An 18,134-nucleotide genomic window follows, 5' to 3' on the forward strand; every position below is an offset into this window, starting at 1 on the left:
CCCTTGTTCCTCTCCGCTACAGGCACCAGTTCTATGGCGCCTTTCTCCAGCAGGGATTGAATTTCCTGCGCATGGAGCGGATCCAGACTCTTCAAAGAGATTCCCCGGTGGATTGTCTTGAGGCCTCTGCCAGAAAGGAAGACGGTAGCCGTGGGTTATGATCTACAGAACCCACACATCTGAAGTAATGGCGCGCCACTCTGCAAGATGCTGCACCAGCCTTCCCCCAACCGGCGAACCATGGGACATTGCCTCATGACTGAGCTGAAGCGGCTGCAGCGTTGCCCGAGGGCAAAGAGGCAACAGCCCGAGCGGCCTTGGCACCTCAAGTACCTTGTTTTCCACCTCTGGCACTCCTACGGTGGCCCCTTTGACTGGCAGTTCCTCTCGCTTTAGCAAAGGATGAGTAATAACAAAAAGGAACCTTCCCTCCATTGCTGTCCCCTAGGACGAAAAGGCAGAGGTTTTCGAACTGCAGCACCCAACGACTTCGCTGCAGCTTTTGAGGTCTGCAACCTCTCAAGGCTCTCGCGTCAGCCTTGCTGCCAAAAAGATGTTCCCCGTCAAAGAGCATGTGGAGGAGCCGGGCCTGCACATCAGGAGCAAACCCCGACTTCCGCAACCACTCAAACCTGCGGATCACGGTGCTCGCCGCCATGCACCGGCTGACGCAATCTGCCATGTCCAAACCCGACTGAACGGCCTCACACATCGCATCCTTGCCATCCTGAACGATGGCAAGGAAACCATCCCGTCCATCCCCTTCAGGAATATGTTCAGCCACCAAGGAAACAGTTCAACAGAGTGTGCGTGAAACGAGACAAGGCACAAATGGAGTTGGCCGCCTGAAGCGCCATACCCCCCCGGCAGAAAACACTTTCTTCGCCCAGCCGTCAAAACGCTTGTCTCCATCAGGAGGGATGGTAGGGTACGACGCCTGCTTTGCCGGGCCCGTAGATGCCTGCACCACCAAACTCACCGGAGTAGGGTGCTTGGACAAGTAGCAAGGGTCACTACTGGCTGGGCAGTATTTTCTCGGCAAAGACTTGCTCACTGCCGGGAGACTCTCCGGAGCAGTCCAAGCCGTTGCCACCCTTCTTTGCAGAGCCATATGGAATGGCAGTACCGGGTCAGTTGGTGGACCAATGTCGAGGATATCCGTAAGGTCATCATGAACAAACTCCCCTGGGGGAGCAGACCATCCCAAGTACTCGGTGACCTGTGACTTAAGTCGGCGGTACAAAGAATCTGCATGAGTGCCAGGCTCAGGCCTACAAAACTCCACCTCCGGAGAGGTGTCCAGCCCACTAGCATCATGCAGGGACTGCCTCAGGTCCTCAAACTGGCTATGGCCCGAGATAATCTCGTCAGGCACCGTGTCAGGCACCATGCCATCATCAGAGCCCTCATCCACCTCTGAAATGAATTCCAGATGGCCGTAAGAAGGCACAGAACTGGAACCAAAGCCATGCTTGACCTTGGCCAGAGCCTTCCTAGTTGGTTCCCCCGAGCCACGGGGTACCCCCGTCGACACAGCCCCGAAAGGCGTCGAGTGAATCGGCGCCGACGTCGAGAGAATCAGTGTCGACGACAGACGCGACGGCGTCGACACAGGCCTCGAGGGAGGAGCCCGGAGCGTGTCCCTTGACATTCTGGGCACCGACAGCGTCGACGACTTCCTCGGAAGCAGAGCCTCGAGAGAGTCCATCGATTACCTCGGCGCCACAGGCGTCGATGACTTCCACAAAGACTTCATAGGCTCACTCGGTCTCAAGCGCGTCGAGGACCAGGACCTGGACCGGGCATGCAGAGAACGATTCCCCTTGTCCGAGTGGAACCTTTCCCTCGAATCGTGACGACCACCCAAGCCCGAAGGCGTGCGAGCAGCGTCTCTCGGCTGATCACGACTGACCCCACTCTGAGTCGCCGACGGACCAGTGCCCTGCGATTCGAGAATCGCCACCATTTTCTTCCCGAAGAAAGCCCATTCCTCCGGCGTCACATGCTTGGTGGGGTAAGAGACCCGCCGATGGGCAGAGTCCTCGGATGAGGACGGGGAAGGCGACCGATGACGGCGCTTCCGAAGAGGCAGAGGAGTGGCGAGACCGACTCCGGGAGCGAGACCCACTGGACTTCCGACGACGTTTGTCGAAAGCCCTGCAGACCTCGACTTCCGGGGCTTGAACACCTTACCTACCGATAACTACTTCTTGCGCTCCCGCAAGGCTTTCGACGTGAGCGACTGGCAGTCGACACAGTCATCTGTGTCATGGGCCTCCCCGAGGCACCAGAGGCAGGCGTCGTGGGAGTCAGTGACCGACATCTAGGACCCACAGTCCCCGCACTTCTTAAAGCCCGGACACGGTGTGGAAGACGAGATAGACATCTTCACGAAGAATAACTTCACAAACGAACAGGTTCGAAGAACCGAGATGAACAGAAACTCCAAAGAGTCGAGGCGTACCGAGATTCACGAAGCAAACACGTTCGAGGAAAAAACGGAACGGAGGCTACGGGCGTCGTGCGTCCTACTTATAACATCCAGCGACGTCGGCCGTCGGAGGAGGTCCTCTAGGGCGGCGTATAGACGTCATCGACGCAGGAGCTGAAGATTTTCCGAAGCAGCACAGCTGTGGCGATTACTGTCATAGATATGGAATACGTCGGAGGACCCAATCCCCTAGAAACATAATTTCTATCATACATCAGAGGAGAACAAAGACCAGAAAGGTACAAAATGGAGCCTGTCAAACAGATAAGAATTAGCCACAATTAGGTGAAGCAGTGAAGAAGCAGCCTAGATGCAGAACAAACCTTTGCAAAATCTCTCTAATAAGGTGATACTTCCGATCCACCAAGAGAAAAGAAAATTACACCAATCAGATCAATGAGCATCCAGACAGTCAAGGGACATCTAAATATTTTCTGCATGACTGAAACACAATTCCTAAAGCACTCGCAAAAACAATACTTCGAACTTTGCAAGAACCTCCTTACCTTGAACTCAAAAATATTTCAAACCAATGACAACAACTCCATCTTGTAGCCACAACGCCCTTCATCCGCAACCACCCACGCCACATTATATTTTATATTTCTCCTAGTACAAGCCACTGGAAAAGGATATTTCGCAAAGATTAACCACAAATATCAAAGTACCACACTTACCAATATAACCTTGCTCAGCAGGTTTTGAAGAACCAGCTTACAACTCTGCAGTTGCAGCTTTGAATTAAAACAACTGTCACTCAACTACAAGATCTTCCCTACTTGTACATAGAACAGCACATCCAGCTTCGGACCCCAAACTAAGCACCCAGTCCTTATAAGTAACCTAACATGGGTTAAGGGTCATTGGTAAGCAGCAAGTAGATCTTGGCTAGGTGACCTAAGCCCCATGCACCTGCTTGGCCCTGCTCCTTCCGTTCTTACCTTTAGATCAATGACATATCTCGCCCAGGTGCCCTAAGTGAAGGGCAAGCTCCAGTTTGGGCCTGTTCGTATCAGAAGATGAGAACCAGAACCCTTTCTCCTCTAACATCAGGTAAGCTCTCTCAAATGTGTTTCACCCCTCTCACCCAAAAGCCCATCACCAACCATCGCCAACCATTACTCTAACCAGCAAAATCATGGTCGCCACATCACAGCAACCTCACCCGCCTCACCACAGGCCACATGAGCATGCCATCATCCACCACTACATGAAAACGGATTCTCCTCAATGTCTGATCAGCAATCTACCAAACACCTGACATTATAGACTTCATCACCACACGTGACTTGGCCAACATCTTCATTACCAAGACCTGGACGACATCAACCTCCACCCACATCCTGGATGTCCTCATACTCAACAGAATTCTACAACGGGAAAATCCAAACAAGATCAGCGAAGGTCTTGCCATCATTCACAAGGCATCCTGCCCATGAACCTCAACAGGATATCGCCATCATTTGCTCTTATCAAAAAACATTCACCACTTCTCGCTCTATACAATGGACAAAAATCACTTTTCACCTCATCTACAGACTACCCAAGCCCAACACCAGCTACACCGAAAATCTGACTTACTTTGTCACCACCATGTGTCTGACACAACATCTTCCTCTGCGACTTCAGCATCCCTGAAAACTCAGCAATGTAGTCAATGAAGGAAGAGACACTGTTTACTTGACACTCAACCTCCCACCACACATGAAAGACCCAATTTACAGGAAAGGTACTATTCTCAACCTCATCACTGCCCCGACCACCCTCCATCATAGCTTTCAAATCCTGCTCGACTGGTCGGATCATCTTGCAATCGCCTTGGACAGTCAAATCACCCCAGTCACCCATCGGAAAAAAAGCCATCAGATCGACTGGTCGGATCATCTTGCAAACGCCTTGGACAGTCAAATCACCCCAGTCACCCATCGGAAAAAAAGCCATCAGATCATTCAAGAACTTCCCAGTGGAGGCTTTCAGAGAAGTCCTTGCTAACCTTCACCTCACATGGGCTGATCTACCTTGGACGAACCAGGACTGCAACGCATTTCTCCAACAACTCACCATTCTTACAACTATCATCAACCGCCATGCCCCGGCGAAACAACGAACACTCAAGCCTCAGACTTCCGCACCATGGTACACAAGATTTGAATCTCAATAAATGAACCGTCAGAAAACAAGACAAGGCGAGAAACTCCATGAAGGCCAACTACTACTGAAATACCATAGCCAAGGCCACTTCAAAGCCATTAGGCACTGCATCAATCCTCTGCCTGACGCACCTGCCTGCGCTCCATCATAAAACCCACCACCATCTACAAGATCAACATGATCCACCAGCACAGACACCAACACCACAACAGAGATCACACGACATCCCAGCATGCAAAACCACAACTATCTTGACAGATTTCAAGACATTCACTATGGATGACTTCACTGCCACCCTAGCATAACTCTAGGTCACACCATACACAACATCCTCTCTGCCTCTGTACTCAAGACCCTTCTGAATGAAACACTCTTCTCTCACCTCAACAGGTCCCTAAATTCAAGGCATCTTCCCCACGACTCAAGATCGGGAATATCCTCCTGCTTCTTAAGTAGACAAATCTGGACCCGGATGACCTTCGCAACTACCATCCCACCACCCATTATCCTTTCCTAGGAAAGAACCATGAGAAAGCAGTGGCTATGCAACTCCTCCAACACATCAAAGCCAACAACATCCTTTAGTTCTACAAATCCGGCATCAGACCTAGGTGCACAGAAACAGCTACCATCAAAGTGCTCGCCACATGGGAGAATCAGCAACATTGTCCTCAGATGGTTCAAATCCTACCTTGCTAATCATCACCAGTTTATACAAACGGAATCCTCCAGATCACCAACTCTATCCATCACCTGTGGAATCCCACAAGGATCCATCCAATCCCCTGTGATTTTCAATCTTCCTATGGAACCGCTAAGAACTCCCATAGCTCCACACAACATCACCATCCACCAACAAGCAGATGACGTGTAGCTCTTCAAGATATCCTCCATTTAAACATCCACAAGCTCAAGGCCCCCCCTCACATTAATCCAGTCCTGGATGTTGGATGCTTACCTGAGGCTCAACCCCTCCAAGACCGAATTCATACTGCTAACCAACAACACAGAACACCCGGCCATCTAGACTTGGCTCTCTGCTTTGTACATCGAGGTCTTCACACCCCAAAAGGCCACCTTCACCAATTCCCTTGGGTGCGGCATAGACAGACACCTCTCCTTCAAACACCACATAGAAAGGAAAGCACAGATGGCATGATATCACCTTTCTTCTCCTGTGACAAAACAAGCCCTTCATAAGGAGACGAACTGCAAATCTGCTTTCCAAGTCTTGGTCCTCTTCCACCTGGATGGTGGCAATGCCCTTTTGGATCGCCTTCCGGCAACTACCCTGGCTCCCCCAAGATGTGGCCTGCATGCTACAGCACGACTCAAAGGACTCTGCAAATTTGACCACATCACCAGACCTTCATTGAACTGCACAGACTCCTGCAGAAAGCACTAATCATTTTCAAATCCTGAAGCATCATTTACAAGGCCATCCCCTTGAATTTCCCAAACTACCTCCCTGAAACCCAGCATATGCGGAAGCCTACGATCCACCAGAAGGACATGTGCAGACTTAAAATCGGCCGGTGCAGCAAGGAAAGAACTAGAAGACAGAAGGTCTTTGTCTACACCAAGACTCTGAAATGTCATCCTCCCCATCAACTGCAGACTCGCCCCCTCGCTTCTACATTTCAGGAAGGAGCTCAAGGCCCTCCTCTTCAAGGAATGACTACTCCCTAACACCTATGTCCATGCACCCTCCACTCATCACCCTACCGGAAACTGATCTGCTGCCACTTTTAACCCCTTGTTGCTTGTAGATCCCTTGCTGACAAATTGCCTGCCTTGCCTAACCCGTTGTGAGTTTCCCAGTTTCCTTGATTCTCTACTTCCCTCACCAAGTCTCCCCCCCATATAATTTGTAAAGTGCTATGTTTCTTCAATAAATAAACTAATACTGGAGGATTTCCTTACGACAATGTAGGAAGGGCACAACTTGTCCTACCCCTCCTTGACATCAGCAGCTCACAATAGCAGATTACAAAATCCTAATAAAAATTATGATTATTATGGATTGCACTCGCCCTGGAACGGGTCAAATAATTTCTCAGAAATCTGAAGCTAGGAGAGGTCTGATGCTATAGACTCCTCAGATCAGAACATCTGAGCAGTCAAGGAATCCTCTGCAGTTCCCTCTCTAGTTGAACATTTACTTGCACCTATTTGCAAAACTAATGGAGAACTATCTGCTGGGCTTGCAGTTGTATGTTGATGACTTACAGATTGAAGTGTGGATTGATGGGGAAGGGCATCAGGAGTGGACAATGAGGCCAGCATAACCACAATGCTTAGATCATTTCTAACTCTAAAAAGGTAAGGAAGAGCGTCCTCTGCCTCAACAGCAATATAACCTAACTCATGTTACTGTGCGAATTTACAATGGCCTGCCTTGTTAAACAGAGACAGAAGGTGAACAAACTGGGCACTACACATTCACTTAAAGCTCACGTTGCTGTATGCATTGGCGAAAGAAGCCAAGTTCTAAATCTCCATGCTTTCCTAAATGTTTGCATTCTTACAATCCAGGCACTGTATGGAGCAGACTAGTTGCACGGTGATGGGCCATTGTACCGTGAGTAACTGCCCAGCTTACATACTCAAGCAGCCAGATCATACTTCAACCTGAAAAAAATAAAACCACAAACAACCCCAATGGTTAACAATAGCAGTGAGGATCAAGTTCAAAGTCCTCAGCACTATGTATAAAGTATTCTGTATTGAAGACCCACACTACTTTGAGAAACTGGACCTGCAATATTTCCCAAGTAGGATCCTTCAACTCAAAATACAGAGGCAGTGCCTTGAGAATTTCGGGACAATAACTACAAAACACAACTGAGCCCATTGGGAGGGGTTGGATGTAGCACCTCATTGTCAGGAAAATGTTGAAAAGCGTACTTTATGGAAGCATTCAACTGAATGGTGACTGACACATGGTGTATGAGTAAAACCATCCCGGCCAGAGCGAATAACAGAATTCAGTGGCAGATCAGCCTACTCCGGTCCTTTGTGCTACTCTTTTCTCTCTACATATACCTTTACCGCTCCCCTCACCCCCAACACAATCACCCACACTGTGGGAAGCATGCTGCGACAACTTGTGTCCCCCTCCCTCCAAATATTTTGAGTGGCCCCTTGTCAATCTACCATGTCCTTTGTACCCCTCCCTCTGTATTCCCTCCCCGTTGTAAAGCACTCAGAAGGTGACATATGTGGCACTGTCGGAAAACTAAGAAATAAATGCGCATAAAGGCATGCGTTGCAAATCGTAGGGTTGCTTTTATCTGAACACTTGTGACTGCAAAATAGGCACTTACGGAAAGCAGCATTCATAATGTTCTCTCTGCCATAATGGAAAAGTGAAAAGAAAAAGGTCAGAATAAAAAATAAACAAAAAGGTAAGATGTGGTAAGTTTTTTCTCATCCTTTAGTTTTTGCCAGAGCAATACATCTACCAAATGAAAAACTAAGTCAAACAGAAACCAGAAGATGCTGAAACTCCATGGACAAGGTGGAATTGGGCCCACCCTGGGCACGTCACACTTCTGTGCTCTCCAAGTAGATGGTAGGACGAAATTCATAGCATGTGAATCGAGAACCGATTTATACTGTAAAACCCCATGGGCTGCGATTTGAGCGAACAGTAGAACTGGTCATAGCTGGAGGTTAGATATTAAATAACTCAAACAGAACAGTGAATTAAGTGTATTTTAATACAGCACGTGCAGATTGTGCGCAAACAGATTTTAGGGAGAAATATAGGTGTCGGGTTCTCCAACAATCTAGGATATTGGAAAAGAACATGCTACACATTGTACTAAATAAATAATAGAGGCGGCATATGCATCAAAACATGTTTATTTCAGTACAATTTGCTCACACAGTGTCAATAAATCAATTGCATCTTATTTTTGGATTACAACTTAAAAAATGACTTAATCGAGAAAAAAAAAATTTGACAAATCTTCACATTACATCGGCAACTCCAACCAGTGCCATACAAGAATGCTATACTTTAAAAGCTTCTTCCTACTTCTCTTACCTGACACAGCCAACTAAAGACTGAATATTAGCAAATACGGAACATTAGGGCCCCTCAGCTCAGGAGACCATTATTTGTGTTTGGTAAATGCAATTAAACCTGGGTTCCATCTGATCCAGATCTGCATTGTGGACAAATGGGATTTCCCCAGTCTGTGAGTACTGATGAGAATGTAGGAGAATTGCCCACGTGCAGTTTTCAATAAACCCATGTCATGAAGAGTAGATGTTAGGGGCATAGCGAGCTGCTGTAAACTGGCATGCATTGGTGTAGCCAGACAACACTGCCTTTCATCACCATGGTCCCATAACCTAAGGTACTGAACCGCTTGCTCAATAATTCCAGGCACTCATGGGCACACAGTTCAGTTGGGCCTGTTCCCTTTCACCGCCCTATGTTTGGTATGCAATTTAATCCATTTTCTTTCATTCCAACCCAACCAGTAAAAGATCTTGAAGGCTTATGCTCTAAGCCATCACAAATCAAACCACTCCTCCAATATGTTCTTAGCAGCAAAAGACTTTGGATAAATAAAAATCCACCGAGATGTTTCAGGAATGGATGAAAAGCTCTGCATCTCTGGGCTGGTTCCCTGAAATATACAGTCTTCGTAGGGAGACAATTTAAAACACGTATCCTACACCACAAATTACTACAGGGTGAGAATGGCATTTCTACCAAGTGGTGATGGAGTGGTATAAAAAGGAGGGGTTACAAAGGGAAGCATAGCAGGGGGTTGGTGGGTAAACATCATGGAAATTGAGATTGTTCTACTCACACAATGAGCTTCCTTCTAATTCCCAGAGTTTAGTGCTCAGATATAAAAACACATAGGAAAAGAGCAAAGATGGGAATCCAAAATTCTCAGCAGCTGGGGCAAGCCCAGTTGACTATAAGCCAACAGGGTATAACAAAAACTCAGCTGCCAAACATTCGGCAAAAAAACGAATTTTTCATTGGAAAACTATTTCACAATGCTAATGCCCTAGTAGGTCAATGCATCATTTGTGATGCAAACGGCTGAAATGTCGTTATCCTATCATCTTTCATACAACAATAACATTTCCAGGGCTGCTTAAATAGAGTAGACAAACAAAGGAACTGTTCGGAGACCAACAAAGTGGCATGGAATGATTCTTCAGCATGAACGATACTTTTCCAGCATGGACACGTTGGCACATTACCGGAGTAGAGACCACTTGATCTGCTCCTTGGCTGACTGAAGCACCTGTGGTCAGAAACAAAGGCACAAGATGAATTCAGAGCATGAATGGATTAATGATTTGCGGACATCGTTCAAGCAGGACTGCAGCAATACTGCTTGTAGAGGAAGCAAGTCTCAGGTTCCCAAGCTCTCTACTAAACGTTAGAGCTAACATACGTATAACACGTATAACACGTGCGATAACAAGCCTTTTACTTTTTTTTTTTTAAGTTCTCAGCTTAACTAATTTCAGTAATTCTTTATTAGCACCCTCAACAGGTGCGTCAACCAATCGGGTTGCTCAAAACCCAGGTTGAATCTAACGATCCAAGCCCGGGTTCTGTGCAACCCGAGCAGTGGAGGCACTTGTCGGCCCATCTTCACTCCCCTTCCCCCTCTCCCCAACTTACCCTTAGCAGGGCCGTGGACCACACCCGACTCCACCGATAGCCCCCATGGAAATGGAAGGGGGCTATGCATCGGAGACCTGACTTCCAGTACCATGGGGGCCATCTTAGATGAGGAATGGATGCCTTTGTATTAATCAACGGTTTGCACAGTCGCTGGGGTTAGCCTCAGGGTGCTAACAGTAAAAAGCCCCAGTTCAAAGGGGCTTCACCAGTTGGTAACAGCGCTGGTGCCCAGTGTTAAGGCCCGAGTGATACTGGGACCCGGGCCGTTACCAGCCAGAGAAGCCCCTGAACGGATGCTTATTGCCATAGTACTACAGCATTTTCTACCCAACTCAAACACACGCTTCTACCCCCAAAACGTCCAGTAGAAGGTAAAATCACACTAAAGAGAATCGGAGGATAAAGCAAGCATGACTCTCAAATGTGCAGGAACACCCCTTAAGGATGACATCTGCAGAAGCTCTAAATAAAGATCTTAAGCCTGCAATTGGAGCATTCTGTGATGAAGCACTCCATCCAAAGGAAAGGTAATCATTGGAATATAAGAGATACAACACCTTAAACGTCATTACAAGGGCAACCATTCATTGAGGTGGACAAAAAAGTACATCTAATTAGACTAAAAGCGCTATGCACAGCTAATAGATGTTTCAAGGAACATTGCGTGGTGTTATTGTAGGAGCAATAATGCAATATAATAAACACCCAAAAATACATTCATGGGGATTCAGGTGTTTTTAGTCTGTGGCTCTCCCTGTTTCACAACATAGTGTGGCTTGTTCACGCACTGAGGCAGCAAGAGACTTCTGGGTAGGCGAACCCTTTAAAGGACACAGTTAGCTACTGCCTGCTATAAAGAGTAGCTGGTGCCTCAACTACCAGTTACCCTGTTTTATGCCAAACTTATTGTAAAAAAAAAAAAAAACACACAATAGGACTGGGACATGTTCTAAACGATAGTAGGGGATGCAAAGCGGGAGAGCCAAAGACAAAGAGCCCAAAAATCACCCATCAAAGTCATTTTGTTTCCTAATCGAAAGAAGCAGCTAGCCTGAAGGAAATGTTAAGGGAATAGTGCTTGCAGAACACACAGGGAGTAGCGTGGGTGGCTGCCCAACAGCTCTCAGAAGTTGGCACAGGTCTGTGGGAGGCTATAAATGCTGCCATGGATCTGTTCGATTGCACATTAAGTCTTATCTGAAACAGGAAGATCATGCAGGTTATTATAATAAAAATCCAGCATTTATATAGCACTATGAACCCTCAGGTATCTGAGCACTGCTTATTATTACCCAAGGTGTGTGGTGCTCATTTATCGGCCTCGGAAGGATGAAAGGCTGAGATTGGCACTGCCGGGATTCGAACCTGCGTTAGTAGGCCCTGCACAGATGTCAAAGCGTACGCTCTACTTGCTGTGCTCTCGGACCAGCTATGTGCAAGACATGACAATCCATCTGGCAATGGTGAACTTGGCTGCTTTGAGCACTTTAAGAAATACCACTTAGAGGGACAACCCGAGTATCTGACTTTGAAAGGATCTGGTTTTGCAAACATAAGTTTAAAGTTCGAGCCACATCCAAATTGTGCAGGGCCTCCTCTGCTTGAAAACCATGAAGCTGAAACTGCAAAAAAGTACATGAAATCACCGGAATTGTAAATCAAAGAACTTTGAGAATGAAGGATGAAATGGGGCCAAGAACCACCTTGTTGACATACCTTGAATGTCTCTTTATAGAAAGACAGCAACTCACTCACCCGCCTGGCAGAAATGACTACAAAGAAGAAGGAAGTCTTCCAAGAGAGAAGGTCAAGAGCATAGGAAGCCAGACTCTCAGTTGCCTCCAGAGAGAGACCATAATCAAGTTTAAACCACACTGGGAAGGCGGCTTCCCAATAAAGGGGTAGACGTGAAGGCGGACATCAAAGTGCTTCCCAATGGCTCTGTTCTGCAGTGAAAATCTATCTTGTTCAAGTAGGCTGCAATAGTCTAATGATAACGCTTGCAATAGGTCATTTTAATTCCAGTATAGGTCAAATGGAAAATAAAAAAATGAAATTGTTGCGTGCCGTAATAGGGTGGATGTTATTCTCCAGATCTCATTGACAGAAGTATGCCCACTTGCTTGGTTTCCTTGTTGACTCTTCGTGTTGGGCCCAGAAAATCCGCACATGAGCATAAAGAAGCTCCTCCAGTATGAGACTATAAAAACTGAGCAATGATACCGTGGGATGGAGGATCAAACATTTCACTTGGGGAAGGAGGTCCTTCTCTGCGGGAAGACACTGTCCAATAACTGCATAAGATTCAAGCTCCAGAACTGCCGATCAAGATCAGAAAAATGCTTCCACTTTGGATGAACAGCTGGAGAAATGGCGGTGAAGGGAATGCGTAGATGAACTTGCTTGGCTAATCTAGAAAGAAAGGGTCCCCTTTAGGAATTGCAACCCTTTTTCTTCTGCAAAACATAGAACTGACTTCTTATGTCTTGTGGCAAATAAGTATTTGAGTAAGGCGTTGCTGCAGAAAAGTGCTCTGCACTAAAGCATGGTGGAGCTCTCGCTCAGAGTGGAGTGAAGGAGATAACAGCCTGTCTGCGTCCATGATGAGGACACCCTGAACAATATTGTTTGCCTGTGCCCAGAGCCAAAGCAGGACTGTAACCTTGCAGTAGGCAGAAGCCAGAGCTCTGTGCTGGCTTATGTAAAAGGTAAACATGGTATTGTCTGAATGTGGACCACTTTCCCTGAAAGGATGGGAAGAAAGGTTTTCATGGCCAGAAGATCCTCCATTTCCTGCGTAGACCATGCATTTGCAGAGCGTCACAGTGTGTCCCCCCCAAATGAACAACACTGGTGCATAGGTTGTCAGAGAAATTAATTGAAGGAGGACTCCAAAAGGGCACATCAATAAAGGGTGTGCTCTTCTTCAGTCCACATCAGCACAAGCTTGTGATTAGAATTCCAGTGTTTTATCCATTCAACAACCTTTACCGTCTGCATCCTGAGACACACAAAGGGCAAAACATGAATGCAATAGGATATGAGATGTAGGATGTTTTGGAACCAGATCGCCTGAATAGAGGTGCTGGACTAGAACATGGTCTCCTTGAATGTAACAATCCTCTCCAGGGAGAAGAAAATATCTCAGTTGAAGTGCCGAGAATCGCCTGTATGAACTGAATTCTCTGCCACCACACAAGTGACACTTTCTGATGTACTATAATAAGAAAATTCCTTCTAAACCCTGAATGCGTTGCCAAAATAGAGCTCTGGAAGGGGCATTGATCTGACAATCATCCAGATACTCATACAAGGAAATCACTTGAAGCATGAGGTGGCTGCAACCACCATGCGAAGACAATGAAAATCATAACGGCATCGTTCAGGCCGAAGGAGAGACATTTGTAATGCCAATGCAAACTTCCCATTTTTAAACTCACGAATGTATGCTGGTCTTTCCTCATGAGAATGTGAAAGTATGAGTCCTAAAAAGTAAGAGATTCCAAGCAATGCTTCTCTTGTAAATTTCAAGATGTGCAAAATTTTTACCCCATGCAAACGTTTTCCAACATGACAAAAGTGTAGAAATGATAAGTCCTGATTGGGTCTTATTTACCCAGATATTTGAGAAATCTGAAAGTAGAGAATTCTCAACTCTTTAGGTGTTCTTGGGCTACCTTGATTCCATCCAGAGACAATAGCCTATGTATGTTATATTGTAGGAGGATTTGTAGAGCGCTAGCTATGGCCAGAAGGCATCTAGGCGCTGATGTTAGAGAGGAGTTTGGGGCGTTATACTTTCCAATGACCAGGAGATGCCAGTAGGATGGGTTGGAAGCATCAAGTATAAACGTGCTTATGTACCCAAGACCCACTAGTCTTTGTCCTCTCACCATTGCTGCAGTTTGCCAGAAAGTATGACCTTTTCCCAAGAGGCCAGTCCAACTCTAACCAATAGGAAGCTGGGGCACCACCCTCTGTCTGCAAAAAGCAGTGGAAGGACATCTGTGAGGGAAAAAAAACAGGTCTGTTATCATGATGGGTCTTCTAGAAATACCAAGCCTACGTAGCAACAATTCTTGCTGAAAATTGAACAGGAAAAAGATTGCTTGTTAAAAACAACCGCACGGCACTGAGAAGGAAGCCTGGAACTGAAAAGTGCAAAGGGTCTTTGGAAGAAAGTCCATCCTCTGGCCTGGGAATATGATCCCAGAAACTTAAGGGCACTCCACATCAACCAGAGAAACTTTTGCAGACTGGACCAGAGGAAGTTCCCCAAAGAAGGAAGGCTGATGCTTCACCCACCTGCTCGTGTGATGCCTCTTTCAGAGACAGCGACTGAGCGATAATTGGCCTGTTTGGAGTTATGCATCCTACCGAGCCCTACTTAAAGGATTGTCAGCAACCGTGGCAGAGAGGAAGTAGCCTTTGATGATGGCACACAATGGATGTTGGATGCCGCAGGCTCCAGCGGCACCAATGAGCTGGAATTCTGCAAGGTCGTGGCTGAACCTCCAAAGGAGGTAACTGATGTACTACACCTGCTGATGTAGGGGCTCAGCCAAGAGCAGATCAACCCCAGGGCTGGACAGACCTCCGCATAGGAGAGCAGAGATCTGGGTGCCTATCCTTCCGTTCCAAAACCACTCTGCCTGGGTAAAAAAGGGGTTTTGGAACCAGAGGACTGGCAGAATGGGGTTGGGGGGTTGTCACACAATGCACATTTGTAGGCCCAGTGGTTACCAGTGTAAGAGCAGCAGATTAATTCTCTTGAGGAAGCGCACACAAACTGGAGGCGCAACGTCCAACCCGGTACAGGCATTACCTTACCTCACCTGCACTGCAGCAGGTGCAGTTACTTGCATCAGACTGGCACCAGTTAAGGATTAACTGGGCAGTGGATTATGGCACTGAAACCTCTTCCCTTGGTCTGGATATGTTGTAGGTGGCTTCAGATTAACTAAGGCACTGTCCTGAATGCATGAGGAATGTGACGCCGACTGATATGGATTGTGAGCCTTAATAGGAGGCATGCACCAATGCACGCCTTAAACCCTGTGACTTGTGGTAGAAAGAAATTTGTAGAAACTTAACCAAAAGTTTTAATAAAAAATGTTGAGAAAAACTCCAAAACACCATTTCCTTTTTTTAAATTAACAAACACTGCAAAAGGAGAGGCCTCCTGTGAAAAGGATAACATCCTAATATGTTAAAAAATGGCATAAAAGATATATGAAGAGTGACCAGATGTCTGTCTGGTCATGTTCCCTGTACTTCTAATCATTACCATTACAAATCCACACAGACTTCGGTGGAGAATTTAAGATACTGGGGCAGATGGAGAACTAGAGTGCAGTGAAAAAGCAGTGTCTAGAGCAGGTAGGAGAGGCTGAAGCAGCAGGTGTGATCTCAGAGTCTGGTGAGGGATGCTTCAATCCGTTCCGTGGATCTTTGATCCTGAGGCAGAGGTGGGCAACACAATCCGCTGAGGTAGTAAGAGCAATGATCACAGTTCTCCTGGTCCTGTCTATTAGCAGGGTGGCTGAGAGGAGGAGGAGCAGTTCTCTGGCAGCAGGGCACCGAAGCAATGAAGCACAGAAAGCAGACTTTGCAGTGTGTGGGTGCTCTGTTGGTGTTGCCCTTTTGATGCTCTTTTTCACTCCCTTTGCTCATTTGCAAATAAGGAACAAGTTACTTACCTGTAACTGTTGTTCTCCAGCATGGGTCTGGCATGGATTCACATGCTCATGAATATTCCCCGTCGTCAGGCTGGGAATCCTCGGTAAAGAAAAAACCAGTATCAGTTTCGTTTCTGATCTGTCTTTCGTAGTAATAACCAATCACTGGTCTCTGCGTCATACTGACCACAGCCAATGACTGCCCTCTACCTAAGCACCGCCTCTGGCAGCCATCTTCAGATTTGGAAGCACGTGAAGTGGCAGTATGACCAAGTGAAGAGCCGCAGAGGGGTAGGCGGGAGGGTTCGCATGTGAATCCATGCCAGACCCATGCTGGAGAACAACAGTTACAGGTAAGTAACTTGTTCCTTCTCCAGCATGGGGTCTGGCATGGATTCACATGCTCATGAATAAAGAATACATAGCAGTACACACATGCACAACCACGGGAGGTGGCAAAGGCTCAACATTAAGCATCACATAAACTCAACATTAAGCATCTTACCTCCTCACCAGGCTCACCTCAGGCGAACAGGTTGCGCAGCACTGCTTGGCCGACCCTGGACTCCTCCCTGGAATCCCGGTCGACGCAGTAGAATTTCGTGAAGGTGTGCGTCGACCTCCACGTAGCAGCCCTGCATATGTCCAGCAGGGGCACACCAGATAGGAACGCCGTGGTAGCTGCGATCGCTCTGGTGGAATGGGCTCTCGGACGGCCAGGCAGCGGTCGGTTTGCCAACCGGTGACAGCACATGATACAGCCGGAGAGCCATCTGGAGATGGAAGCCTTCGAGAGAGCCTTCCCCTGATTGACAGGTCCAAAGTTGACAAAGAGTTGTGACGTCTTCCGAAAACCCTTCGTGCGGTCCACGTAGAACTTCAGCGCTCTAGCTACATCCAGCGAGTGCAAAGTCCTCTCAGCCGGCGACGAAGGCGACGGGAAAAACACAGGTAACACCAAGGGTTCGTTGAGATGGAAGTCCGACGGTACCTTGGGCATGAAGGAGGGGTGCGTCCTGAGCACTACCCTCGTGTCGTGGAAAGTCAAGTACGGGGCCTTGCAGGAAAGGGCCTGGATCTCTCCCACTCGTCGTGCGGAGGTGATGGCCACAAGAAAAGCTGTTTTCCACAATAGAAACTTCAACGGGGCCGAGTGCAGAGGCTCGAACGGAGGTCCCATGAGCTTGGTCAGCACCACGTTGAGCTCCCACGCCGGGGCCGGAGCCTTCACCGGCGGGAACGATCTGAACAGTCCCTTCATGAACTCTTTCACCAGACGATGAGACCACAAGGACGTCCGGCCCGTGGTTCTGGTGTATCGGGAGATCGCAGCAAGATGAATCTTGATGGACGCGTGTGCCAGACCAGCTTTGGCCAGCGTCAGCAGGTACGGCAGTACTTGGGGAGCCGTAATCCGTAGAGGGTTAATCTTCTGTGCGTGGCACCAGACAGAGAACCTCTTCCATTTGTGTCCGTAGCATTTAAGAGTCGAGGACGCCCTGGCCTTTGCAAGAACCTCTCTGCAATCGGCCGGTATGTCGTATCCTCCAAACTCTAGCGCTGCAGGAGCCAGGCCTGCAAGTTCAGCGACTTCGGGTCGTGGTGGAGGATGGCGCCTCCTTCCCTGGAGAGTAGATCCGCGTCCGCCGGCAGCTTGATCGGCGGGGACGCTGACAAGTCCAGAAGGTCCGGGAACCATATCTGCCTCGGCCACGAAGGTGCGACGAGGATCATCCTGCACCGCGACCTCTTGAGCTGGTTGATGAGCCGGATTAGCAGAGGCAAGGGAGGGAACGCGTAGAGGAACAGGCCCTCCCAGGGGAACGAGAAAGCATCGCCCATGCTCCTCGTCTGGGGAAACCTGCTGGCGAACCTCCGGCACTTGGTGTTCGTCGCCGTCGCGAACAGGTCGATCTGGGGTGTGCCCCACCGTCGGAAGAGGCGATCCACCAGATCCTGCCGTAGCTCCCACTCGTGGCACGAGCGCAGCTCCCTGCTGAGTGAGTCGGCGATGGTGTTTTTTATCCCTGCCAGATGAAACGGCACCAGAAAAATCCGTTGGGCGACGGCCCAATGCCACAGGTCCTGCGCCTCCTTGGACAGCGCTGGGGACCTGGTTCCGCCCTGTTTCCTGATGTAAAACATG

At 48.0% G+C, this 18,134-nt stretch overlaps 1 protein-coding gene across 2 annotated transcripts in view; it reads right to left on the reverse strand.

Annotated features, from left to right (window-relative positions):
• Positions 1-8,493: 8,493 nt before the first annotated feature.
• The window catches only part of COPZ1 (COPI coat complex subunit zeta 1), a 441,777-nt gene continuing 432,136 nt past the window's right edge, over positions 8,494-18,134 (reverse strand). For both annotated transcript variants that reach the window (XM_069653243.1, XM_069653244.1), the window contains one exon: positions 8,494-9,921. In XM_069653243.1, the coding sequence (XP_069509344.1) occupies positions 9,874-9,921 (48 nt within the window). In that variant the 3' untranslated portion in view covers positions 8,494-9,873. The remainder of the gene's footprint in view (positions 9,922-18,134) is intronic.

Source organism: Ambystoma mexicanum, chromosome 3q (genome assembly GCF_040938575.1).
Source record: "Ambystoma mexicanum isolate Mex_15411 chromosome 3q, UKY_AmexF1_1, whole genome shotgun sequence".
In the NCBI taxonomy this organism is placed as follows: Eukaryota; Metazoa; Chordata; class Amphibia; order Caudata; family Ambystomatidae; genus Ambystoma; species Ambystoma mexicanum.